Source organism: Vanacampus margaritifer, chromosome 12, assembly GCF_051991255.1.
Source record: "Vanacampus margaritifer isolate UIUO_Vmar chromosome 12, RoL_Vmar_1.0, whole genome shotgun sequence".
In the NCBI taxonomy this organism is placed as follows: Eukaryota; Metazoa; Chordata; class Actinopteri; order Syngnathiformes; family Syngnathidae; genus Vanacampus; species Vanacampus margaritifer.
In genome coordinates this window covers 8,168,891-8,196,704 of record NC_135443.1, presented here as the reverse complement: position 1 = coordinate 8,196,704, position 27,814 = coordinate 8,168,891, and the positions used below count along the sequence as shown (strand labels likewise).

Below are 27,814 nucleotides of genomic sequence, written 5' to 3'. Positions count from 1 at the left end.
TTTAATCTAAATTTGCTTATTTTGCTCTGACAAGCCTAAAATAAGATCATTCTGCTTATTTTAACATACTTATTATACCGAATTATTATTATTATTATTATTTTATATATAAAAAAAAACATATATATATATATATATATATATATATTAAAAGAAAAAGAAAAAGGAGAGCAATGATGATGACATGTCAAATCGGTAAAATTACCGAATGAACAATACTGAGCTCTCCAGAAAAAAAAAAAATATATATTTTTTTATACCGAATTATCTTATTTGATCAGTCTTGGCATTGAGTGTTAACAGCCAGTTTTAAGTACTTTGAGGCTTAAAACAAACATTTTCCACATCTTAAGATGACTAACCACCACAAAGGCCCTCAACTGGGATTTCATAAGGTGAATTTTCACATTTTAAGATTTTGCATAATCTAGTAATAAGAGAAATGGAAAAATACAAGTGTGATTTATTATAAGCATTTTTTTCTTGAGAAAATCATCAGTTTGGTTCGGTTTGTTATATTTACTAAGCTAATTTTCCTCTTTCTAGTATATATTGTAACAGCTCATTGGTCTAGTGGTAGAGCGTCTTGTGGGTTCAATCCCTGGCTGGGTCATACCAAATATAATAAAAATGGAACATGTGTACCTCTCTGCTTGTCATCGGTCTAAGTTGGCCAAACTTAAATGTAAGCGCATTAACAAAATAGTTAAAGAAAAAAAAAATCAATATCACTTGTAATTAGTCAAAAAAATGCTATTTTCAAGGCCTAATATTATTTTCTTATTTTTCAAAAATATTACAGGTAAATTTAAGTACAATTTTCTTGTTCTGTTGGCAGCAAGATAATTTTGCTTATTTGCAGTATTAATTTTCTTATTTTACTATATTTTGTTCTTAAATTTTCTTTCTGGATTATAATGCCTATAACTAGAATAGATACGCAACGGTGCCTTGAGGTACGAGTGGTCCGTTTTATTTTCCACTTTGACTTGTGAGCAAAAATTTGTGATACAAACGATTGATGGTGGCACTGAACTGAACTCTCATCTCATTTCATTTTACAACAAGCAGCAGTTTGGCAGATAGTAAACAATTCATCAAAAAAAAAAAGTTGCCATACCCAAGTTTATGGTCAAACTAAACATAAAACAAGGATAATTATGGGACTGGAGAAAGAAATTTGCAATATGAGTGTTTTGTGTTACAAGCGTGGTCTCTGAAGTAATTGAATTTGTATCTCTATATAGGCAGACTATAAACTAATTAACTCATTCATTGCCATTGACGGCTATAGGCGTCAAAAATTAATTTGAACTATTTCTATTAGTTTAACTTTTTTTTCCACTTTTGTTAACAAGAGTATGAAAACCTAGAAAAAAATATTGTACATTTAGAACAGATATAAAATTAGTGATTAATTGTGAGTAAGCTATTAATTTTAATCGCCTGACGCCCCTAATTTTTAATATTTTAAACTAACAAAAAAAAAAGATTATTAAAAACTCTTTGACTGCCAGACGTTTTCAGAAACGGGTTGTCCCCAGTGCCAGCCGATTTTAAGCATTTTGACTGATCTTTCAAGGTCCACAGAAAATGTTGTGTTTGGACTATGGAAACACACATACTACCAAATGAAAGATTGGACTCTCATCTTTCATCAGAAAAAAAAAGTTTGTTTCTACCTTATTCCGTTCTTCAGTAATCAACAACAGAAAATGGTTAGTTTCACCTCTGTTTTGAAACAAACGTCTTTTAACGTCTTTGGCACTCCTCCATAGGATTTTACTAAACGTTATTTAACGTTTTTGGCGGTCAAAGAGTTAAAAAAAAAAGTCTAGATTTTCATACTCTTGTTAACAAAAGTGGATTTTTTTTTTTAAACTAATAGAAATAGTTCAAATACATTTTTGACGTTTATAGGCGTCAATGGCAGTGAATGAGTTAAAACATTGTTCCGGTGGTACAAGGAGTCCTCAATTTACTACATGGTTCCTGACATTTCATAGCTGCAAAAATGTGTGAAATGGTGGCATAAAAATATGACGTGACACTATGCATGCTCTTTACCTCAATGTGTTCCAACTTGGACACCACCACAGAAACAAAACTCCATAGTAAACCAAGTCTTAAAAAACAAAACAAAAAAAAACTTTTTTTTTTTTTTTTTGCTCTCCATAGAAAAGAAATAATAAAATAAAAAATAAATAAATAAATACTATAATATAAGTACTACTGTACCATCACACTGGTCACCAGATGGAGACACGCTGAAGCCTGGCCCACACTGACAGATAAAGGAACCATCAGTGTTCATGCAGTGACCCCTGGTGCAGACACGCTGATCCTGGCACTCATCGATATCTGAAAAGTTCCCAACGATAAACAAGTACAGTACATCAAAAGGATGAAAATTTCCGGTTAGCAGTCATGCCGGCATCAATTCCACAAACAACCGGTTCCATTCGATTCTTGTCAACATTGCACCTTTGCTGAGAATAAACAGGCAGTTACTTTTACCGCAATCCCTGCACACGCAATGATGTTCATTTGGCAGCGACATGCAAACATCTGTGAGCTGCAGTTCTATAAACGAGCCGGTAGCATGGTATATTTCTTTCCTGTCACCGCCTCCACACAGTGGCTTGGCTTTCCTTGCGCTATAGAGGAGCCGCAACCTCGCAGCGCAGCCTTTGTCACGCTTAAGTGGCGACAACAAAAAAAAAAACTTGAAATGAATGCGCTTGTCTTTCAGGAGGTTGCGATACTCATTAAGATGCATATGAAGCACACAAACATTCAGTACAAATATACCGGCAGCATTGGACCTACCGACGCACTGGCCTTCCTGTGCCAAGAACCCAGAAGGGCATGAGCCGCAGTTGTAACCGCCAGGGATGTTAATGCAAATGCCAGATGGGCACGATGTCCTGTTTGCACATTCATTGATATCTGCAAAAAAAAGTGAATACAATTTATAACTAACGGAAAGTATCACCACATAAGGACAACACAGTATACTATATTATAAATCAGCGATTCTCAAAGTGTGGTACTAGTACCATTTTTTATTTTTTTTTGCTACACTACAATATAGTGTAATTGCACATCCACGACAGTAGGTGGCAGTGGCGCCCTTTTGTTCCTCTGCATAGGTGCACGTACAACAATTTTATAGACATTTATGTATTTGTTATTAATTTATTTAAATTGTAAAAAAAAATTGTGCATAATGTTAAAGTGACTTCAAGTGAAATCAATCCTAAACATTTCTTGACAATAATATTTTGTGACCTCACTAGTCTAAACATGACATTCTGATTAATATTACATTTGTAGAATATGAGTCATTGGAGCAAAATCCAGCCATTTTTATCCATCTCAGAGGGCGGCCATTTTGCCACTTGCTGTCGACGGAAGGTGACATCAATTTTGCTCAGTTCTCAGGTAACAACCAATCACAGCGCAGCTTCAGTAAACAGGTGAGCTGTGATTGGCCGGTGGATGGAAATGGCAGATTTTGCTGCTTAACTCATATTTCACTAACACAATATTAACCAGAATACCATATTAGTATTGGTCATTACCATTATGGTGATATTTGGAGCGCTTAGTATCTTTTTAGGTGGTATTTGATGCAAAATGTTAACAACGGCTGCTCTTAATGACTAGAATGATATAAAGCTCTCTCCAATTAACAAGCGTTTTCATATCCACAACTGTTATGTCTTCCCTACCCTCCCCAAAAATTATCTCTCGGAGAATAAACAATGCTTCCAAAATGTTTTTCATTATAAGGCTTTCATTTATTTGGGTGGAAAACAACATTTAATATAGTAGAAAAACTAGCTAGTCAGAGTAAGCCAAACCAGTAAAGTACCATCTTGACATCCAATATAGCAAAGATTTAAGAAGCCGACACACTGTGACTTTAGTCTTTCTGAAAAAAAAAAAAAGTGCTATAAATCATTGGATGGTTTGCGTCTGTTTATACCATAAAATGTATAAACCAAAACATAACCTCAAAAAGTTATAACGGTATCCTTTTCTCACCACTACGGAAGAGGGGAGGTTTGGTTGAGTTTTGGGGTGATGACCATCAGCTAGTTTGCTCTTAGAGCTGCAATTCAGTTTCCTTTTTGCGGTTGGGGAATTCTGTGTTGAATTGGCAAGAAACCACATAATGACTGACGACCTCATATTTATATCAGAGTAAGCGTGAGGAAGCAGGCAGCACGGAGGTGCAGATTTTAGTAACGGTGTGGTCAGCGTGCCTCCGTCCAAGTTTCCACCTACTTTTAATTATCTTGATACTGTCTTGATAGTCTGTGGAGTTTCTGTGTGACACGGTGCCTCATCAAATGGAATGCCAAAGACTTTGCTTAGTCTCGCAAAACTGACCTTTTTTTTTGGAAAAAAAACCCCAAAAACTTCTCAATTGGCTTTGTCCTGTCTTTCAATTGTATGTGTAACTTCTTTATTCTTTTATTCCACAAATCAAAGGCTTAATCTACAAAGCGAGTTTTCAAATTGAATGAATGAAAGAAAATGAAGCCTTTATAAATTGTGGCATATTTTACATTTTTAGCTTTTCAAAAAAATCCCTAAATACGCAAATACTAATTTCCCCCAAACATTGCTCCCAAAAACGTATAAATACGTTCTACTTGAAATGTTTTAAGTGTCCCAAAGACGTATTTATACGTTTTCAGGTGGCAGCAGAGTATAAGAGATCAACCAGGGCCATGTTGCAAAAAGCTCTTTCCCCCCACTGTTTTTTAACAGATTTGTGAATAATGATGAAACTTAGCTATAATCTAACGTTAATTGCTGCAAAACCAAAACAGATATGTAAGAAGAAACTCAGTTTGAATTGATTGAAATTTTTCAATTTTAAGGGAAGTGGTGTGTTCTCAGCACGATTACAGCAAAGTTATGCGACAAAAAACTTGTAGCAGGAGACAAGTGATGCTTATTAAATGCAAACTCTTAACTCATCCACTCCCAGCCATTTTCACTGAAGCAACCCCCTTCGCTCCATAGAATATTGTGTTCTATTGCTATGAAAACATGGAACCACTACCAAAAGAAAGATTAGAGTCTCTTCTTTCATCACGAAAAAAGTATATTTTCTGTTTCTTTTTTGCAGCAGTTAGCATAAGAATATAGCTAAGTTTCATCATTATTCACAAATCTGTTAAAAACAGTGGGGGAAAGAGTTTTTTGCAACATGGCCCTGGTTGATCACTTACTCTGCTGCCACCTGCTGGCCGTTTTTGTAATAACTACGATCGCTTCAAACATTCTCTTCAGTTAAAAGGCTGCATTAAAACGTATAAATACGTCTTTGGGAGCATGGTAATATTTAAAATGGAACGTATTTATACGTTTTTGGGAGCAAATGAGTTAACCACGAAAAGTTCACCCCTTAGTACATTTGTAACTGTAAATATGATTCAGTGTTGTAGTAACTGGTTCTGGTCTGTGTTACATATTGTGTGTGTTAGGAACAGATTCCTTCCCTGCTAAATGTTTTCAACCAAGACACATACATACAGAAAGCATGAAAGTGCACATACTGACCCACACAAGCAGTTCCCTCCTCATCAACAAAGAATCCTTGTGGACACACACACAGGAAACTACCCTTAGTGTTTTGGCACAGACCGCCAGAGCACAAAGATGGCGTCTCCAAGCATTCATCTAAATCTGAACAAAGAAAAGAGCACAAATTCTGTTTAGAAACACAGTGAGATTGTCAATGACGCTAACGATTGCAACGAAGTTGCTAATGCTAATGTAGCGAAACAGACATTGTGAGAATTACTCAGACAACACTTGTCAACACTTGCTGTCTTGCTTGTCCATTGTTGTGGAGCCAGCCGGATGAAAAGATGATGTCATGGATGATAAACGGTTGGCAGTGATTATTTTGCCGTGAACGACTCACGATTGGCCTCTCGTCGAGACGGACACTCCTCGCGAGCACTTAGCTTCGCAGTTAGCATCCAAAAGTTGTCGTTCACGGCCAAAAGAAACCACTTTGTAAACCGTTTGTTTGATTTCGTCACCAAGCAATGTGGGTGCTGTTCCATTCTCAGCATTTTAACCAGACAGACAGAATTTCCGCTGATTTTGGTGCTTCTGGGGAAACTTTCTACCGATCGGCATATTTGCGACGTGGGGAGGGGGATTTAGGAGATCTGATTGAACCCCCCCACCCCTGATGACCTTGCTTAGACTAGAATTAGATCAACATAATGTATGCAATTTATAAAGAATGAAGCAGAAAATAATAAATAAATGGCAAATAAAATAACATGATCTTAAAACGTCACGGCCTTAGCATTTTTGCACTCACCTACACAAGAGGTCAGTGCATCATTCAAGCGATATCCCTCATCGCAATGGCAGGTGTAGCCTTCAGCTGTGTTGTAACAAAGTCCTTGACCACAAATATAAGGGTTGATATGGCACTCATCCACCTCTGTTTCAGAAGGAAAAGGACACTTATTACAGCAAAATCCCATACATCATGTTATTAGCTAAGTGATAATCATGCCTTCCCGTCTCTACAATTCGGCGGTAACATCTACAACACAAGTAAACACAAAATGGAGTTGTCAAATGAAGGGTTTTATTATTGAGTGGGGGAAAAAACTACACGGCCTTGTGTGAAAAAGTGACAATAAAGGGTTTGTACGTTATTTTATTCTTTTTTATTTATTTTTATTTTATTTTTTATTTATTTTAATTTTTTTCTGGAGAGCTCAGTATTGTTCATTCGGTAATTTTACCGATTTGACATGCCATTATCATTGCGCTCTCTTTTTTTAAATTTATTTTTTAAATATATATTTTTTAATTTATTTTGTATGTGGGTGAGAATGTGTATGTGCGTGCGTGTGAGTGTGTATTCATTAGTTCACCTAAAACCTATTAAAAAATCCCATACCGTTCACCTAAACCGAACACTTCCAGCCAGAGTCGTGAGGCCGTCAGGAGACCCGAGGAAGGACCAAAGAAAAGATTATTTTATTCTTAATGCTCTGAACTGAGCCCAAATCCTGGCTGTAGTCTGCGCTTCCAAGACTTACAACGACCTCAGCAAAGTAGACTAAAGGACAAAGTTGCATAAGTAAAGACAAGGAATGAGCCATACCTGCTGACTGAGTTGGTGCAATGTCTTGGCCTGCATTCGAAGGGAAAACCTCCACTGGCACAGGCGGGGAGCTCTCCTCAACAACCTCTATCAAATTTAGAAGACACAAATTAATACTTACAGTATGTTCATTGATAACATGACTGTGATATGCTTGGGTCAAAGATTTGAGGATTTAAGTAGACTTTTCACCCTCTTTTTACACCGTACAGTGTCAAAATGCATATGGCTTTGCATTATCACGATGATCGGGGGCGGAGCTAAACAGAGTTTTTGTACTCGCGCCTCAAGTCAACAAGAAGAGACGTGCAAAGGCCACCTGAGCCTTCATAAAGACAGTAAAAGCTGCAATTTGTATATTCTCTCTTGGAGGTGGCTCATCACCAAGCATTAATGTGCGCCACATGTGCAAAAATTGGTCATAAAATGATATCTAATATTTTTGTGCTAATACTACATACACACACACGCAAAATCATTTCCATGTTTTTACACACAAAATATTAAGGATCAAAACTGCCACAATTAAAAATTAATAAATGACTAAATAATAAATAAATAAATGTAAAGTGAAAATAAAAACAGATTTAAAATATTATTTTAAAAAATTAAATACAAAAAATAAATATAAATGGAAATAAAAACAATATATATACCACGAATAAATAAAGGTAAAAATAAATACAAAAATCAAAAACGAAATAATTTTTTAAAAATGAAAATAAATGTTGAAATAAAAAATAATAATAATATATAAATAGAATTAAATATCAATCAAATAAAAATGCTCTGCTCTCACATGATGCAGACGCTCTGTTATTCAAATGAATGCAAGCCGGCGAGGCTTAGGACCGCCCCCTCATTTGAATAACATTTCGACCTGACATAGAGTTTGTAGCATGAAATAAACAAATGCAGCAGAGCGTTTTATTGATATTATTATTATTATATAGTTTTTAAATATTTATATATTTATTTATTTTTATATTCATTTATATTTTTGGAATCTCATTTTTTATTTATTGTATTCATTGTTACTTTTATTTATTTATGGTATATATATATATATATATATATATATATATATATATATATATATATATATATTAGTGCTGTCAAAGTTAAAGCGTTAACTGATTAATTAATCACAAAAAATGATCCCATTAATCATGAATTAATGCAGATTAATCGCACTATTAATTTGAATTTTAGCGTGATGATAATTACATGCATTAAATTAAAGCATTTAATAAATTTTCGCATATCACATTTAGAATATTTTTTCATCTCAAAATATTGGGGTCATTTTTTTCCCCATCTTTAATTATGCAAGTAATTAACTGATTGTGTGCAGTGGATCCAATATATATATATATATATATATATAAATATAATTATTATTATTATTATTTTTGGGCATTTTCATTTTTTAATTCGTCCTCCATAACAAAAAGGTATGTGAACCTTTGGATTGAAAAACTGATGGCACTTCCTTTGGCAGCAATAACCTCAACCAAGACATTCCCTGTAGTTGTAGAAAAAGTCTAGAAAAAAATGGGACTATTCTTCTTTACAAAACTGTTTCAGGTCAACAGTATTGTAGGGACATTTGGAGTGACGCACTTTCTGGAGGTCATGCCACAATCACTAAATCTAGCTGAGGTCAAGATTCTGACTGGGCCACCTGAGACGGAGTATTTTCTTCAGTTGGGTATTTACTTCCATTATTTGGTTGTTGTCTTTGTTGTTGAAGACGGAAGTCTTGCGTGGCCCTTTCCGGATTAACTTCCCATTTTCTTCAATGACAAGCAATGTGTCTGTCCAGGCCCAGAAGTCGGAAAGCATTGGCGGACCATGACGACTCCTCGAAAATACTTCACAGTTGGGATGTGGTTTTGATGGTGGTGCGGTGTCATTATTCTCTCCGCACATTCTGTTGTGTATTCCTTCCAAACAACTCAACTTTTAGTTTCATCTGTCAGCACAACAGTTTGCCAGTAGCACTGTGGGACATCCAGGAAACTTCACATCTGTAGCAAATTTTGTTGGGACACCGGTGGCTTCTTCTGCGGTATCGATAAAGGAAATTCGTTCTTTAATTGTTTAATATTTTACATATCATTGATTTGTCAAAGAGTTGTTAGCATGTGCCAAAGATTTCTGTAAGTTTTAAGTAGACATGAGGCTTTTTCTTCACATCACAGATCATCCTGTGCTTTGCTGTTGTGGTTATCCTTCGAGGACAGTGTTGAACTTTCTCCATTTATTGACACGGTGCCCATCTTTTAAACATAGTTTTGTGACCCTTTCTGACTTTATGAATTTAAAATGAACAGTTTCTAAGTGCACAGTCGGTCTTCTGAGAGCTGTTGTGGGATGCAAGTTCACATTGGCCAAAGCTTCTTGAGGATAAAAAATTCGAAACTGGTGAGTTATTTAAAAAAAATTCAAAAAAAATAAATAAAATAATAATAATAATAAAAAATAATTTAAAAAATTAAAAAATTAAAAAATTAAAAAATTAAGTTAGGGTGGCTTCAACCAACGCCATCAATCATTTGCGATTGAACTCTAGTTTGACTCCTCACACTTGGAGATGTCATTGCTGAACGTGTTCACATTACATTACAGTTTGTCTAATACAAACCATGACAACATAATTGTTTGTTCGGAATTAGTTTAGGCAGATTATGTTTGCCTAGTGTCGTGATTTAGATAAAAGATTTGTCCTGCGATTGGCTGGCGACCAGTCCATCCAGGGTGTCCCCTGCCTGATGCCCCAAAGTCATTTAAATTTTAAATAGTAAGTAAATTGACACTTTTCACGTTTTGATTGACCTTTTTTGTTTAAAAGTTAACACAGTTTCAAATTTATTTATTTATTTAAAAAAAAGCCAATGCCAATATTCGTCATAATGCTGAATATCGCCGGCAATAATTGGCAATATCGGCCAGGCATAGGAAGGAGAGAAAAGAGATCATAAAAAGAGATGGCCCACATGATTAAATTATTTATTTATTATTTCTATATTATTTACCAATTAAAATAATCGATTCATCTTACAGTAGAATCAAATCGCACGCATGCAGACATGCCAGGCGAAGAGATTTTAGCACGAAAGTGGCGCGCAAAACAGTAGCGCACCTCGGAACTTGCTCAAGGGTACCTCGACAGTGGACGAGAAGCAGACTAGCATCTGCAACCAATTGCCATTGTCATATTTTGTCCACATCTGGAATTGAATCACGATCCTCCGGTCTCAAAGGCCCCAAGTTCATACAGACAAGCTTCTGCCACCTATAATGACTTGTAATGAGATTTTCCGAGAAGTCGGACCAACAACCTGTCATCTAATTTTTCATTTTGATTTTGCGTATGGTTCTGTAATCAGTCCTCAATGGGCCAATCATTAGTAAGTAACTCACAAGATTTACATTACTCAATTATTTTACTGGTCCACTTGTCCAACATGTGAAGGGTAAACAATCAGACACCTGGGTAAGTTGCATTCATCTTGACGGTGGATACACCCGGAGATAGTTGGGGTAGTATGGAATCAACGACTGGCCTATGACTAACCACAGGGACTACCAGCTCCTTCAATGACAAAACACATGAACAATAAAAAATAAGGTCACATGGGAAGATTTCCAAACCGGGAAAGTATTTCAGCCTGCATGTGAAGCACATCAAGCTTTTTTGCCATGCAAGATGCATGCCCGGAAGAATATTAGCGCTCAGCTTGCATAGTAACTGACTGCTAACTCAGTTATAGAGCAAGAATGCGCAAAAAGGCAAATTAGCTACACTGGATTGCTTCTTTAAAAAAAAAAAAAAAAAGGGCCAAGCATTCCAATACTGCATTTATTTCACACAGCCCATTAAAGGTCAGTAACTTTGGGTCATATATTGGGCTACACTTATAAAAATAAAAAAAACCCTCAAGTTTCATGCAAATGCGATTTGCCTGCAATACAGCAGCTAAAAAGTTATTTTGCGCATGCCAGCTGTTTCAACGCAACCTACCTGATCTGGGGCAGTGGTTGCTAACAACCGCAAAATACAAAAAAAGGAAAAAAATGGTTCATTAAATATAGTGATGTAAACACAATGACTGACTCCCTGATGTACATAAAAAAAATAAATAAAATAAAATAAAAGTTTGGCCTTTGAGAGTCTATTGTACATACAATACAATAGCTTGGAAATAAAGCAAGGCATTAATTACCCCACCAGCATTGGACATAGTACCAAAATCCCAAAGTCAATGGCTGCCAGGCCCCATTACACATTCGGGTCCAATCTTGGGTGATGGATTTCTCTCAACTGTTTTTGTTATGTTTGTCCAGGATGCCAGGACGAGTCAATTTCCCGCTACTGTACCTCAAAAATGTAGCTGTCATTTGTACTCTGCAGAAAAACACTCGTAAAAAGTTTGTCCTTAACCTGGAAACAAACCGCCAAACAAGTCCTGAATAATAACTGAAATTGGAAGGAAGGTTTTAAGTTTAAGTCTTAAAAAAAAAAAAAAAAAAGGAATTTCACTCCTGTTTTCCCTCTAGAATTGTTCGTCAGGGTACGTTCAAGGATGCAAAGATGTTCACCAGACGTTCGCCAACAGTTTTTCTTGTTGTAAGGAAATTTGGAGCATACAAGAAATTGTTGGTGAATGTCTGGCGAACGTTTGCGACCGTGAACAAACCCTGACAAGAAATCAACATGAATCGCTATGTTCACAAACGTTCACCCCTCAGTGGGATGCGGGCTGATTCTGACTATAACTGTTAAAAAAAAAAGTTTTCATAAAAGTTTGTCAAATTGTACTTGTCCATGGTGTTCTTCAAGGCTCAGTCTTAGGGCCCATCCATTTTGCATGCTTCTTCCTACTCTTATGCCGATGACCTCCAGATGTATTTTTCTTTTAATCTTGACAACTGATTACCTGATTGTCGATTACTAAGCTAAAACCATGTTCATCCAATTATTTTGTGTTTTGCATTTTTATGCATCACAATCTCCATTGGTCGGAGATGTCAACTGTCAAGCACTGATGATTACTCAAAGTCCAGAACACAAACTGACTGAAATGATGCAGACGCATTCAAGAGAGGTACAGATAAAATAACATCTTCAAACATTCATTATTGTCATAATGGTTTAAAAGTGAATGGGGCAAAAATGATTCTGTCTTTTGAATATGCCTCATTGATCATCTGAGGTTGTATTGTGAATTTTAGGACCTGGTAAGTACCAGATTACAGCATCTTTTTATAATGTCATAAAATATTAGAATGTTGTAATTAATAGAAGACACATTTTAACAACCTGGATTTTGAATACAATAAATTTGGTGGATCCCTTTTATGCATTTAATATGTTCTCTAAAATCTGGGATGTCCAATCGACATTTGACAAATGTAAATGATTTGAATTGTTGCCAGCCCAAGTTATCACTTTAATTTCTGTACCATTTTGTACTGAAGTTGTTTAACAACTAAGGGTCAAATATGGGTCACTTGAAAGAAGATATAGATATGTACAATATATAGTAGGGGTGTGCCCAAAAATCGATTCTCATAAGAATCGCGATTCTCATTTAGTACGATTTAGAATTGATTTTAAATGTCCCAAAATCGATTTTATTTAAATTATTTTGTACTGTCTTCCCTTTGGTTGTGTGTGCCTTTATTTGGAGCGCTGTTCATGTTGTACCCAATTTGGCCACTTAGGGGCAGTGTGGTTCCACACGGCCTGATACACTGTTAGGTTGTAGCCACATTAGAGAGTAGAAGGAAAAAGTCACAATCAAGTTATTACAATAAAAGTTGTTTTTTTGCAGCGTGGAGACATTCTTTTGAGTGATAAAAGTGCCGCGAGTAGAGCGCTAATTAGCATTAGCGAGTCAGACTGGAGTAGATCATTACGATTTCTTGAACATCTATAAATTGAAGCAAAAATGATTGTCAGTCAAATCATTTTGAATCAAAAATCGTTCTTAATCGAAAATCGATTCTGAATCGAATAGCACGCCCAAAAATCGGAATCAAATGCAGGAGACACCTCTGTGAATGTAAATACTCTATAGAGGATTGAGTTGACCACATGCAGCTAAACGCCTTAATCTGGTTTAGTTAAACAATACAAAACTGTGCTTAAACGTTGGAGACAATGAAACGTAATAGTTTTTTTTTCAAAGTCAATCCAGTCATCCAAATGTGCATATTTTTTATTCTTTTAAGACAAACTAGAAGGCAGAAAGTTCCACAAACAAGCAGCAATTTCAGTAGACTGCACTCAAGGCCTGGCGAAGGATCTTATGAGAGGAATCAACAATAACTGTTACTCATTAGCAGTCATTATTTGCCAAGCTCTTTCCACGAAATGTAATCAGCAAAAATAATGATGCATCTCTTTTTGCACCTATTTTCCAGAGTTCCATTTTTGCTTTTAAATGATGCTCTCGAATTGTGTTCATACCTAAAACTGACTAATCACTCACTCACTCAGTATGTCAATTCACCCCCCCATGCATATATAATAAAACCAAATAACCAAATTATAGACTCACCTGGTATAATCTCTTCTGACTTCCCGAAAGCCACCACCGGTTTTTCGGGTGTTGGCAAGGGGTGGGGGGGAAGTGCATCAATAGGTGTCTGCTGGACTGTAACTGTAACTTTATTGAAGGGTTGATTTGGGAGAACAGTGTAGCCCATCCCACCAGGGCAAATTTCTTTGAACATAGCTATACAGGGGAAGACAAACACAAATATTTAGGATACCTATTTCAAGATATGCACATAAAAACAGTGACATTTGCACAAAATCATTTTCAGAATTGCATGAAATATATTTTAAGTGGTAATTTAGGTTGAAATTAAGGAATGTTTTGAATTGAAGTTCTCATTGTGCTAGCAATAAAAAAAATAATAATAATAATTTGCATATTTTAAAAAATATATATATTTACTGTTTCTTTAAAGATGGTGGTGTTGCACCATATATATATATATATATATATATATATATATATATATATATAATTTATTTATTTTTTCACCAAAAAAAAAGTTTAAAAAACAGCCACTAACTATTTTAGATAACTCATTAAATGCAAATTTTATCGGAAAGTTGCTTCTCATTGCACCTGCAAATCCCATTTCATTTGAACTAGCGTGTAGGAAATGTGAGAAGAAAAAAAAAGAAAGAGAAACAGGGTCAAGGGCAAACGTATACAACTAGTGTACAAGGAAAGCGGTTGGTACACGGAAAAGCAACTACTGTACTAAGCCAAGCTGTGAAAAAAGGGGGGGGGGGCATGCAGGTTCTCAAAAGGGTCATAATAAAAGAGTGTTTATGTTGAATGGGCATGTGGAGGAGGTATGATGAAGTTTGTGACACGTATTTCTTGTTAAATGCAAGTTTCCTCCCACAAAGCGAGCATAAGCTCCCAAAAGACAATAAATTCATCCTTCTGTGAAGATCCAGAACTAAAACTAAAGAATGAAAATTACTAATATGGGTACTTACAATTTCAGTGATCTCCCATCATTTTTTTTAAAGTCAATTAACTATAAAAAGTAATTTAAAAAAAAGCCCTATAGTTTCTAAGCTCTTAATCATTACACAAACATAATAATGTGCTTAACCATTTTTTTCCAGTAAGACAGTAAATGTGAACAATTATGAATAAAAATAATTATATTTTAATAGTTTTAAAAAAAAATGTTTAAGAGCTTCTATTCACTTTTGTATTAACCATTACAAAAACAGACATATGCATTTGTTTCACAATATAATGACATATCCGTGACATACTACAACTTAAAGGGCAAGTCAACTTTAAAAAAATTCTTGACCATAATATGTTATATGTGCCCTCACTATTCTAAACATGACATTCTGATTATTATTACATTTGTGGAATAAGAGTTATGGAGCAAAATCCAGCCATTTTTCTCCATCTCCGGGGGCGGCCATTTTGCCACTCGCTGTCGACTGAAGGTGACATTAACGCTGCTCAGGGCTCAGGCAACGACCAATCACAGCTCACCTGTTTTCTGAAGCTGTGATTGGTTGTTATCTGGAACCTGAGCAACATTGAAGTCATCTTTAGTCGACAGCGAGTGGCAAAATGGAGGCCTTCTGAGATAGATCAATTCGGCTGGATTAACTCACATTCCAATATTATCCAGAATTCCATATTTAGACTAGCGGGGCTGCATAGAACATATTCTTTTTTTTTAATAAATATTATTAATTAAATATTAATTTTATTATTTTATATTTATTTTTTTTAATGAAGAAGTCCCCATCATCACCCCCAAAAATACAATTGGGTTGATTTCCCCTAAAGCTTTTGTTCCCTTGATTACGAGCAACACAGCGAGTGGGTGGCCATTTTGTTTTCATGTAAATTATGTAAATTAGGACCACTCACATGGCAGTCTGTCAGAACAGCTTTTTAAAAAAAATAAAATAAATTTTAAGTCAATTCTTCATGTGTTCTTTAACTCATTCACTGCCATTGACGGCTATAGATGTCAAAAATTCATTTGAACTATTTCTATTAGTTTACATTTTTTCCCACTTTTGTTAACAAGAGTATGAAAACCTATATATTTTTTTTAATTGTACATTACGAACAGATATAAAATTTGTGATTAATCGTGAGTTAACTAGTTGAAAGCATGCGATTAGTTATAATAAAAAAAATGTAATCGTACGGAATTTTTTAATTGTAATTAATCGCATGACTTTAATAGTTCTAGGTTTTCATACTCTTGTTAACAAAAGTGGAAAAAATGTTAAACTAAAAGAAATGGTTCAAATTCATTTCTGACGTCTATAGCCGTCGACGGCAGTGAATGAGTTAATTTAGGACAGCTTTGGCATAAACCTTATTTCAGCTGGTGGTCTAAATGTTTTTTTTTTTTTTCCCCAGACAAGTGAGAAAAGACACTTTTGGATCACGACGACGACGGTCTAACCCAGCCGGAGGCCTTACCTGTTCCTGGCGGGGGACATTTGTCGCAATGTGGTCCCCAGGCTTTGCCCACACTGCAGCAGCACAGCTGTTTGCTCAGCTGAGCAGACACCGGGTGCAAACACTGCCTCCCCGAGCTCACCAAACGGAAGCAAGCCCCCTTCTCCTCTTGGATGGCGGGCATGTTGGCTGAGGAGGTGTGCGGGACCAGAACAGAGAGGAGCAGAGCAGATGCACCAGAGTGGAAGAGACACACAAGGGAGAAAGAAAAGAAGAAGTCCCCATCACCGAAGCAAACTTATATGACACCAATATATGTATCACACATGACATAAATACATAAACATTGTCAAAAGAAAGCAGACTGAAATAAGATTGCCGATTGGTCGTTCCGCCACATCTGGTGACAACACTTGAGAGCTACACCCCCGAAACACATTCGAACCCAACAGAGCACAGATTAAACACTAGGAACGACACAAATAAACATTAGCATGCATCGACAGCCAAAAGCGCTGGTTGAGATGAAGGCATGCAGAGAGATTTAGTTTGGGCTTTCCAAGTCAAACGGTGTCATTAAACATCGTCACATACCAATGACAGCTGGAATTGTTCTAACTGGAACGGACAAAATATTTTTCTCCAAGGGGAACAAAAAAAAAAAGGCTTTTAAGATCCACTATTAGATGGTTACATCATGGATCTCACGATTCAGTAAAACACTCGGATAAAGGCTGTATTAACAAACAATATTCTGTTATTTGCTAATCACATCATAATAGCTGACAGTTTACCAGAGAGAAAAAAAAAACTTAAATCCATGGATCAATTCTATGTTTGGAAAACACTTGCTTGTAACCAGCATAAAAAAAAAAAATCATTTATATCATGAGATGATGATGAAATGACCACTAAAAAGCTATCGGAGAAGTCATCCATATCATCCATCCATCCATTTTCTTTTTTCTTTTTATTTTTTATTTATTTATTTTTTCTCAGGAGAGCTCAGTATTGTTCATTCGATTTGACATCATCATTGCTCTCCTTTTTTTTAAATTTATTTGTTTTTAAAAAATGAAAAACAAATAAATTTAAAAAAAATTAATAAAAATGTTTTTTTTTCTCTCTTTTTTTTTTAAATATATATACATATATATACATATACACACATATATACATATATATATATATATATATATATATATTTTTTTTTGTATGTGGGTGAGCATGTGCATGTGCGTGCGTGCGTGTGTGCGTGCGTGTATTCATCAGTTCACCTAAAGCCCATTAAAAAAAAAATCCCATACTAATAATATAATATAATAATAAATTGCCAAATACAGAAACATCAATGTAAGTTATCACGATGTAGTGGCTCTCGCTAACAGACAGAATTAAGTAACCAGAATTAGGTTAAAAAATTCTATATACGTAGACCATGTTTCTATAAATTTTGATATTTGGTTTTTATTTGAGGCAGATATTTTTTCCATTAAAATGTGATTTATGAGGAGGTTAGACCATTGGTCCATCCATTTTCTTAACCGCTTTTCTTCACAAGGGTTGCGGGGGGGGCGTGGCTTCGGGCAGTAGGCGGGGTACACCCTGAACTGGTTGCCAGCCAATCACAGGGCACACAGAGACCAACAACCATACTCACAATCACACCTATGGACAATTTGGAGCGTCCAATCAACCTGCCATGCATGTTTTTGGAATGTGGGAGGAAACCGGAGTACCCGGAGAAAACCCGCGCAGGCACGGGGAGAACATGCAAACTCCACCCAGGAAGGCTGAAGCCCGGACTCGATCTCACGTCCTCTGCACTGGGAGGCGGACGTGCTAACCAGTTAGCCACCGTGCCGACCCGAAGTCCATCATATCCACACCAAAAAATAAAAATAAAAATCACGACTGTAATTTACCTTGAAAAAACATAGTTGTGGTAAGTACAAATGATTCTTAAACCTAAAATAGTTGTGATTTTATAATTCAAGCAAAAATGCGCGGGGGAGAAAAACTGTAAAAATCCTTTAATCAGAAGCTAAATTATCACGCTGAATTTCCCATAGACTAGTTTGTGTAAAGTGAAAATTAAAGTCTTGGAAATTTGATTCACCACAGAAGAGAGTGTTGTTAAAAAAGTTTTTCGTTGCCGTTTGTTAACACAACCTTCAAAACTGACCCTCGAGGAAGAAGCCAATCAGGAACGTGCGTTCGCACAGCAAAATTTGCATATGCCACTGATGGCACTGATTGCCTCCGTGGCTTAGCTAGAAGGAAAACAGAGTCTTTTTTTTTTTTTATTGTACCCCAAATAACCCTTAGTCGATCACTTGTAGCACCTTCACTCCATTTCTTTTCTCAACAATGTGCTCCTGTGGGATTTTTTTTAGCAAACAAAATAGCTGATTAGGTGCACAACTGTCCATGTAATCTGCCTTGCAGTGCATGCTTAAAGTCGGATTACAGTTCAAAACAAAAACATGCTATTATCATCCATGCACTACATTCATATGCATTGCATCAAGCATGTTCAATAAAAGCACATCTCCCTTTCTTGATATGCTTTAAGAGCATGTGGAAATGTATTCTGTATTTCACGGTTATTGAGCCAGGAAATGGCATGAATATCAAACTCCCAAAAAGTTAAATGATCTTTCCAATCAAATACAAAATTTGATGTGTTATTTTAGGTGAATAGATAACATGAAGCAGCTAACATAATATATTTAGGTTAGAGTTCACTAGCACCTCCATGATCCGTAGCAGACATATATTATATATATATATATATATATTAGCGTATCCATATTTCCATTTCAGACATGACAACACATTATGCTAATGAAAATGTGTATATATGGTATGTTAAGAAGACATCTGGATCCTGGTAAATTTTGCAAAATAAAAAAAAATACTAAAAAAATTATATATATATATATAAAAAAAAAAGAGAGAGCAATGATGATGACATGTCAAATCGGTAAAATTACCGAATGAACAATACTGAGCTCTCCAGGAAATGAAAAAAAAAGAACAAAAAAAAGAGAAGAAACCGTACTTTTACTGCATTATACTCACTCAATGTATTCATGAATTAGTAACATGAACTTGATTTTCTTTTTCTTTTTTTTGCGGGGGGGGGGTTATATGTATAGAGTAGGTAGCGTTATTTCAAATATGATTTATTTACAGTATATTACTGTGCTATATTTGTATTTATTGATTGATTGACTGATTGATTTTTATTATACTCGTTTTGATGATGCGCAATACATAATATCATCAAACTGTTAATTTGTAGTGCCACACTTACATATGCATGTGGTGAGCATGGGGTCAGGGATGTAACCCGGTTTACACACGCATCGATAGCTGCCCACTGTGTTCAAACAATTTCCATTGGGACAAACTCCCTGTAGCTGGCACTCGTCAAAATCTGTAAATGGAAAATAATCATTGAGAACAAAACATGTATGCATTCTGAAATTGAAATTGAGTCATTTATGCAGGACAATCCTATGCAAAATTGGCAAACACATGCAGAGCGTGTTCGCTGCATTTGCTTCCCGCGTGCAGATGTGCTGTCTACAAAAAAAAGAGAGTGCCGTGTGTGGTCAAGCCCCAAGTGGCTTAAGCGAGTGCGGTTACAGTGACGCCAACTTAGCGACTTCCCTTTCCCAAAAATTTGAGACCCTACCATATACGAGGTGAGTCATAAAAGATCCAGGACTGAAAGACATTTCAAACCCAAGCTACAAAACATGAACTTTTGACCTTCACCACCACAAAGGTGACTGCTCATAATGCCCTGAGCATCTGTCAGTTCCTGGCCGTGAAGCGTATCACCATGCAGGAGCAAACTCCCTACTCACCTGACCTGACTCCGTGTGAATTTTTTTCCTCTTTCCTAAGCTCAAGTGGGTCATTGAGAGAACCCTTAAAAAAAAAAAATAATAATAATAATAATAAATTTAAAAAAAGAGAGCAATGATGATGACATGTCAAATCGGTAAAATTACCAAATGAACAATACTGAGCTCTCTAGGAAAAAAAAGAAAAAAAGAAGAGAGAACCCTTTTCGAAAACAAGGACGACATCAGAGAGCTGCGGATGATCCTGTAAGAATCCTTTCAGGAATGTGTGAAGGCGTGGCAGAAAAGGCTTTGAGTTAGGCCCCCCGGGGGGGGGGGGGGGGATTACTTCGAAGGGGACAATTTGGAGTTTGGAGTTTGAAATATCTGTTTTGGGACACCAGTCTTGGATATTCTCTGATAGACCTTGTAATCATCTCTAATATCCTTAAAAGATGTGTTAAAAACACTTCATAATGATCAATGATTATTATTATTATAATTTCAGTAAAATCATATTAAAGTGACTTCCCCCCCCCCCCCCTTAATATTCAAACCTTATTCCCCTAATACTTATTCATAGATTACAGCTCTGAATGTATTTTCAAAACTATGATGGCATATAAACAATAATATGCAAAGTTGAAGGCCAAACAGAGTCTTGATAACGTGATCCAGCCGACCTTTGCCCCTCCCCCCCATGTGTACAATGGCAATGAGCCAAATGAGACAGTAGCACCCTCTATTGGGTCTCTGGAGAAAAGTATTTGCCATGAGTATGGTTGGAAAATACCGCTGTTTATTTTCCAACCAAGACATTCAATCATGACGTAACTGAGGACAATTTGAACTTGAATGAATAAATACACGATGTTGCAAGCTCTTACCTTGGCAATGAGTGCTGTTGATTTTCTTGTAACCCTGAGGGCAGTCGATCAGAGGAATCGCTGGTGAGTGAAGGAAGAGAATAGAAATGATTTAGAAATTTGAGAAATCGTAAATAAAATCCATGATTTGTGCTTAAATTGAAGGATCTCTGTGGGTGACCGACCCTTGCGCAATATTTTATTTTTTTTTAGCATGAAGGAGGTTATATAATACATTCCTTGAAGAAATGACAATTTCTGAGTAGCCTCTTACGCAACACTGCATCAAAGAAACCCACAAAATCACACTGCTAAACAAATTGCTAGATTCATTCCGAAATATTTCATTGAAATATATGTACAGTATGAATTTATCGAAGTGTGAATTTGACATTTTGGATAGTGGAATAACAGAGAATGAGTCATTGACAATGTTCTAGGACTGCTCATATCTTTATTGATTACAATTCTTCAGTGATGTGTGCTTATTTATTTTTTATTTTTTATTGAATGAAAACACTTACATTGTTTCTTTGGACATTTCTGGCACTTGTGGAAACCCCAAGATGTCCCGATGGTCCCACAGCACTGCTCCTGTTTCGTGAGACCCGGGAGAGCTTTGCCACACTGAAACCATACAAAGCAGCCAGTTCATAGTCAATATAAGCAATTCCATAAGTAAGATGTGGACAAATGTATTAACTAGTTGAGAGACATATTTTGGAAAATTCACGTTTTAAACTTCAACAAGGTTGTGTGTTTATTTTTTTTATTTATTTATTTTTTTTTCTTGAGAGAGAGCTCGGTATTGTTCATTCGGTAATCTTACCGATTCGACATCATCATTGCTCTCTCTCTCTCTTTTTTTTTTGCCTCTATGCAATATTCACTGTCTTATTTCAGCAAGAGTGTGGGAACTATTTTTAAGTTGAAGAAAAAAAATGCATAATATCTCCTTTTTTTTTCTTCTTTTTTTTTTTTAAATAATAATAATAATAATAATATCTCCTTTAACTCTTTGACTGCCAGACGTTTTCAGAAAAGGGATGCCGTGGGTGCCAGCCGATTTTAAGCATTTTGACTGATCTTTCAAGGTCCATAGAAAATTATGTGTTTGGACTATGGAAACACGCATACTACCAAATGAAAGATTGGACTCTCATCTTTCCTCAGAAAAAAAAGTTTGTTTCTACCTTATTCCGTTTTTCAGTAATCAACAATAGAAAATAGTTTCACCTCTGTTTTGAAACAAACGTCTTTTAACGTCTTTGGCACTCCTCCATAGGATTTTACTAAACGTTATTTAACGTTTTTGGCAGTCAAAGAGTTAAGTACCTCATATAGTTGTGTGCATCAATGAAATAAACCACGGCGAATATTTTTTCAGTTTCCATCAGGACAAAATGTTGATTACAACAAAATCGAACTGGACCCATAAGGCTATATTGCATATCTGCTTACCTGACTACCAACAGTTTCTTGGAAGCAGCGGCCCAACGTGCTCTTGGAAGAGACGGGCTGGTACTGAGCAATCTGGTCCGCATGCTGGCCCGGATAGACGAGGTTGTAGCCGTGGTGCTGGACATTCTGACGGCTTTCCGTGTGACGAAAGCTGTAGCTGGAGGACGAAGAGGATCCTGACTGGGGACCTCTCTGATTTTGTCCGTTACTGTGTTGGTTGTCCAGCTGAGATACCTGGTGGACCTCCACGGATGCCTCGGGAGGATGTTTGATGTGGATGTTTACGATGTTGGGGCTGAATACTGGTCATAGAAAAGTTACAAGGCACAATTAGTATGATACAACTATGATATAAAGGAGGATTATTTGATCATATGAAAATGAAGACATGGCAAAGTTTAGCACTCACCAGTACTCTGCCCATTGCTGTAGGTCAGAGGCAACGTGTGTGTGGAATGGACCTGGGTTTGACTGTAGCTGCCCGACGTCTGCTGGGGTTGATGGTGTCCGTTTTGAACTGGAATCTGGCAGAACTTTCCAGTGAAGTTTGGAGGGCACTGACATTTGTCCCTGGCACTGCACTTGCCGCCATTTATACAAGGCAGGTGACACACCACTGATGAGAAAAACAAACTTTATGAGCACCACTACGCTTTGGAATGGCTTCAACAACAGCCTATATTCTTTTCATTGTTAATTAGGGTTTGTTGTGAGATCGTGTCTCCACCTCTCACTTTCATTTCTTTGATCCTTCCTCGGGTCTCCTGACAACCTCATGACTCTAGCTGGATTCTGAAGTATTCGGTTTAGGTGAACGGTATGGGATTTTTAATAGGTTTTAGGTGAATTAATGAGTACATCCGCACGTGCACATACTCACGCATATACAAAAAAAAAAGAAAAAGAGGAAAAAAAAGAGAGAGAGAGCAATGATGATGTCGAATCGGTTCAGATTACCGAATGAACAATACCGAGCTCTCTCTCAAGAAAAAAAATAAAAAAAAATAAAAAAAATAAACACACAACCTTGTTGAAGTTTAATTGCCTTCAATTAATTTGAAACGTGCACATGTGCAGCAGACCAAATGGCTGAATCATAATCAATGGAAATTACACTCACAAATTGTTCATCAAGTAGTGGATTACTTTCTGTCAACAAAGTTTGATTTGCAAAGTGGTTTTAGTCTTTCCAGCTATTTTTTTCTATAAATTTATGCTTTCACATTCACTTCAATTTTGTTTTAATTTGTCTTCCAACATTATCTCATTGGCCTGATATTTACAGTATACTAATTAGCTAAACAGTGTGTCAACACTCTTCCCTTCTGACCTCTCTCATCACCTAAGCAGGATCAACAAGAAAGGAGTTATTTATTGTCTCTTGACTCTTTGCAACAGGCCTTGACCAAATAAGCTTTCATCTTTCCCAGTCCTGTGGCTCAGACGTGCACGCTTTTACACACACGCACGGAAGAAAGGGAAGCGAGAGAAGAAGGCAGAAGGAATGAAGCAAGCCTGGACAAGTGCATGAGACTACAGCCTGCTCACTCCACACACTTAAGGCAGCCAAATATGCAAACCAAAACATTTGCAAAAGTTTATGAGGAGCGTATCAACAATGGACTTGGTCAGTGATCTAACTGATTTTCATTGCCAATTTGGGGTTAAAATATGAGCGAGAACTAGAGATGTATGGACACAGTATTAGCTCTAATGAACACTAATAATAATAATAATAATAATAATAATGAGGAGCGCATCAACAATGGACTTGGTCAGCGATCTAACTGCTTTTCATTGCCAACTTGGGATTCAAATATGAGCGAGAACTAGAGATATATGGACACAGTATTAGCTCTAATGAACACTAACAATAATAATAATAATAATAATAATAATAATAATAATAATAATAATAATGAGGAGCGTATCAACAATGGACTTGGTCAGCGATCTAACTGCTTTTCATTGCCAATTTGGGGTTAAAATATGAGCGAGAACTAGAGATATATGGACACAGTATTAGCTCTAATGAACACTAATAATAATAATAATAATAATAATAATAATAATAATGAGGAGCGTATCAACAATGGACTTGGTCAGCAATCTAACTGCTTTTCATTGCCAACTTGGGGTTAAAATATGAGCGAGAACTAAAGATATATGGATACAGTATTAGCTCTAATGAACACTAATAATAATAATAATAATAATAATAATAATAATAATAATAATAATAATGAGGAGCGCATCAACAATGGACTTGGTCAGCGATCTAACTGCTTTTCATTGCCAACTTGGGATTCAAATATGAGCGAGAACTAGAGATATATGGACACAGTATTAGCTCTAATGAACACTAACAATAATAATAATAATAATAATAATAATAATAATAATAATAATAATAATGAGGAGCGTATCAACAATGGACTTGGTCAGCGATCTAACTGCTTTTCATTGCCAATTTGGGGTTAAAATATGAGCGAGAACTAGAGATATATGGACACAGTATTAGCTCTAATGAACACTAATAATAATAATAATAATAATAATAATAATAATAATGAGGAGCGTATCAACAATGGACTTGGTCAGCAATCTAACTGCTTTTCATTGCCAACTTGGGGTTAAAATATGAGCGAGAACTAAAGATATATGGATACAGTATTAGCTCTAATGAACACTAATAATAATAATAATAATAATAATAATAATAATAATAATAATAATAATGAGGAGCGCATCAACAATGGACTTGGTCAGCGATCTAACTGCTTTTCATTGCCAACTTGGGGTTAAAATATGAGCGAGAACTAGAGATATATGGACACAGTATTAGCTCTAATGAACACTAATAATAATAATAATAATAATAATAATAATAATAATAATAATAATAATGAGGAGCGTATCAACAATGGACTTGGTCAGCGATCTAACTGCTTTTCATTGCCAACTTGGGGTTAAAATATGAGCGAGAACTAAAGATATATGGATACAGTATTAGCTCTAATGAACACTAATAATAATAATAATAATAATAATAATAATAATAATAATAATAATAATAATGAGGAGCGCATCAACAATGGACTTGGTCAGCGATCTAACTGCTTTTCATTGCCAACTTGGGGTTAAAATATGAGCGAGAACTAGAGATATATGGACACAGTATTAGCTCTAACGAACACTAACAATAATAATAATAATAATAATAATAATAATAATAATAATAATAATAATAATAATAAAATAAAAATAATAAAATAAAATAAAATAAAATAAAATAAAATAAAATAAAATAAAATAAAAATAATAATAATAATTGTTGGGGTCTGTTCTAAAAATAACTCACCAATGATGGGACACTGACTTGCTAAGAAAAATTTAAATATGTTTTTTCTTCATTTTTTGGGGTTTCTTGATTTACCAAATATTCTATATAAAAAATATAAAATGTAATAGATTGTGTTGAATGAAAGAAAGAGTTGTTTTTGTTTACTCATATACAGTATTATAAAAAAAGGACAAATATAGCAGCATAAATAAAGAATTTGATGGGGTACTCACTATCAATAATAAAGGGGGTTGTACCTCGTTTTCCAGAGATTAAAACCCGCGACATATCGATGTACAACCCAAGGTAAGTCTCGCAATATATGAGTTATGGACTCAAATAAAAATCCGCAATAAGTGAACCGCGAAGTAGCGAGGTGGTCACTGTATATTTATATTCATTATAAAATACATAGTAATCGCTTGCAATGACTCACAGAAAAGTAAATTTGTAAGGTTTAAATGACAAACTAGAATGACTCACCGATCCTGAAGTTGGGCGCTGTTAGGGTATCGGTGGCGTGGCCGTTTTCACTGATGATGGTTGTCGTATTTCCCTGCTGGCAGTTGTTGTGACATCTGCCTCCCATGCAGGTAAATTTGCAGATGGTGGGAGTGAACACAACCTTGATCCTTCCTGTGTGGTTGCCCACTGCCACACAGAAAACCAAAAAAGAGGGGCAGTGATTAGGTTTCTTTGATACACAGAAAGTTCATTCCGTTCAAGCATTTATAAAGTTAACGTTCAGGTCAAATAACAAAAATACATGTAATTTGCATTTAATGCAAATTAAGAATCTGTTCATTTTAAGATAGCTAATTACATGAGATGTCAACCCCTTTTTTATTATAATTTGGACTACAATGTTTTACCATTTTAACATCAGCACATTACAACCAAATTTGACAAACTTGAACGTTCTGAACATGATTTTTTTTAGATCTATGATCAACGCAAGATTCAAATGGACTTCTTTGATAACTACCAAGAATATTTCTTCAGGGTTTGACCCTGCCGTAAACTCCTCACTCATGTTTTTATGAATGGATTATTTTAAAAACTAAATTAAACTTTTTTTTTTTTTAAAGCAGCACATAATCCATCTATTGAAAAAAAAAAAAAAGCTATTCAGTATAAGGACTCACCGTGTATCGGGTTGTGTGCCACTGATAGAGGGATTGGCCTTTCAAGTTGAGGTTTGATGTGTGTCGTCTGTGTGTGGGTGGTGTGGGTATGGTAATATTTCGGCTTTATGACATATTGCTGGCCAGGGTGCATGGGCATAGACCGGATTCTGGAGGGAAACAGAGAAAACAAAATATAAAAAAAGATGTTATTCATGCGATTAAAAAATGTAATCGTTTGACAGCTCTAAAAAGAAATAAAAACTAACTATAAGGAAAAGTTCAAAATGATTATATAGAAAAATAATTACTGTATTTATAACAGGAGTGTGGAAGGAAACTGGAGTACCCAGATAAAAACCTCACCAACACAGGGCCTGACTCGGAAGTCTGTTGACTGTGAGGCACTTTTTTTTTTTTTATCATTCTTTTTTTTTTAATCTACTCCCCATTCATTCATTCATTCATACGTATTTTATTTTAATTTTTATTTTTAACCCTGGAGAACCCACGGGGTCAAATTTGGCCCCTATAAATTCTGCTACTCAAATAACAAAGACCTTTTTTTTTTCTTTTTTTTTTTACAAATTTAACTTCAAAAGTCCAGAGTGCCAGTTCTGACCCCTGCATGGGGCCATCTAGTGGATGAATATTGCACTTACATGAGCCAGAGTGGTGGTGACAAGATGGCTGGCAACATGCTGTTTTGTTGAGCTGGAAATCAATCCAAACAAAACCATCTTCTCAGCAAACCATCAGATGGTAAAATTGTGGGGTTTTTTTTGTTAATCTATTTCATATCATGTTGCAGAATGCCTAGGAGTATGTTTTTTATATATTTTTTGATAAATTAGCAACTCTGAGCTAGTTACAAAAAAAAAAGGGTTAAAATTGAAAAAACATATTTTGGTGTTCAGTGAACTTATAGCAGTCATTTAATGTATAATTCATAATTTTCTAAAGAAGAAAAGGGTTCTTGGGTTCTCCAGGGTTAAAAAACTGCTTGTGTCTTTGAGA

At 35.6% G+C, this 27,814-nt stretch overlaps 1 protein-coding gene across 3 annotated transcripts in view; it reads right to left on the bottom strand.

Moving 5' to 3' along the window:
* ltbp1 (latent transforming growth factor beta binding protein 1) overlaps window positions 1–27,814 on the bottom strand; it is a 56,488-nt gene that overhangs the window by 14,321 nt on the left and 14,353 nt on the right. The window contains exons 4-19 of one of the 3 annotated variants that reach the window (XM_077582282.1): window positions 26,819–26,967; window positions 26,157–26,324; window positions 22,740–22,946; window positions 22,331–22,632; window positions 21,394–21,496; window positions 20,891–20,950; window positions 19,466–19,588; window positions 16,168–16,335; window positions 13,729–13,905; window positions 11,187–11,206; window positions 10,655–10,757; window positions 7,160–7,246; window positions 6,359–6,484; window positions 5,581–5,706; window positions 2,830–2,949; window positions 2,239–2,361 (exon numbers count right to left, since the gene is read on the bottom strand). In XM_077582282.1, coding sequence (XP_077438408.1) covers window positions 2,239–2,361; window positions 2,830–2,949; window positions 5,581–5,706; window positions 6,359–6,484; window positions 7,160–7,246; window positions 10,655–10,757; window positions 11,187–11,206; window positions 13,729–13,905; window positions 16,168–16,335; window positions 19,466–19,588; window positions 20,891–20,950; window positions 21,394–21,496; window positions 22,331–22,632; window positions 22,740–22,946; window positions 26,157–26,324; window positions 26,819–26,967 — 2,162 coding nt within the window. The remainder of the gene's footprint in view (window positions 1–2,238; window positions 2,362–2,829; window positions 2,950–5,580; window positions 5,707–6,358; window positions 6,485–7,159; window positions 7,247–10,654; window positions 10,758–11,186; window positions 11,207–13,728; window positions 13,906–16,167; window positions 16,336–19,465; window positions 19,589–20,890; window positions 20,951–21,393; window positions 21,497–22,330; window positions 22,633–22,739; window positions 22,947–26,156; window positions 26,325–26,818; window positions 26,968–27,814) is intronic. The other 2 variants (XM_077582284.1, XM_077582283.1) reach the window with 2 other exon arrangements.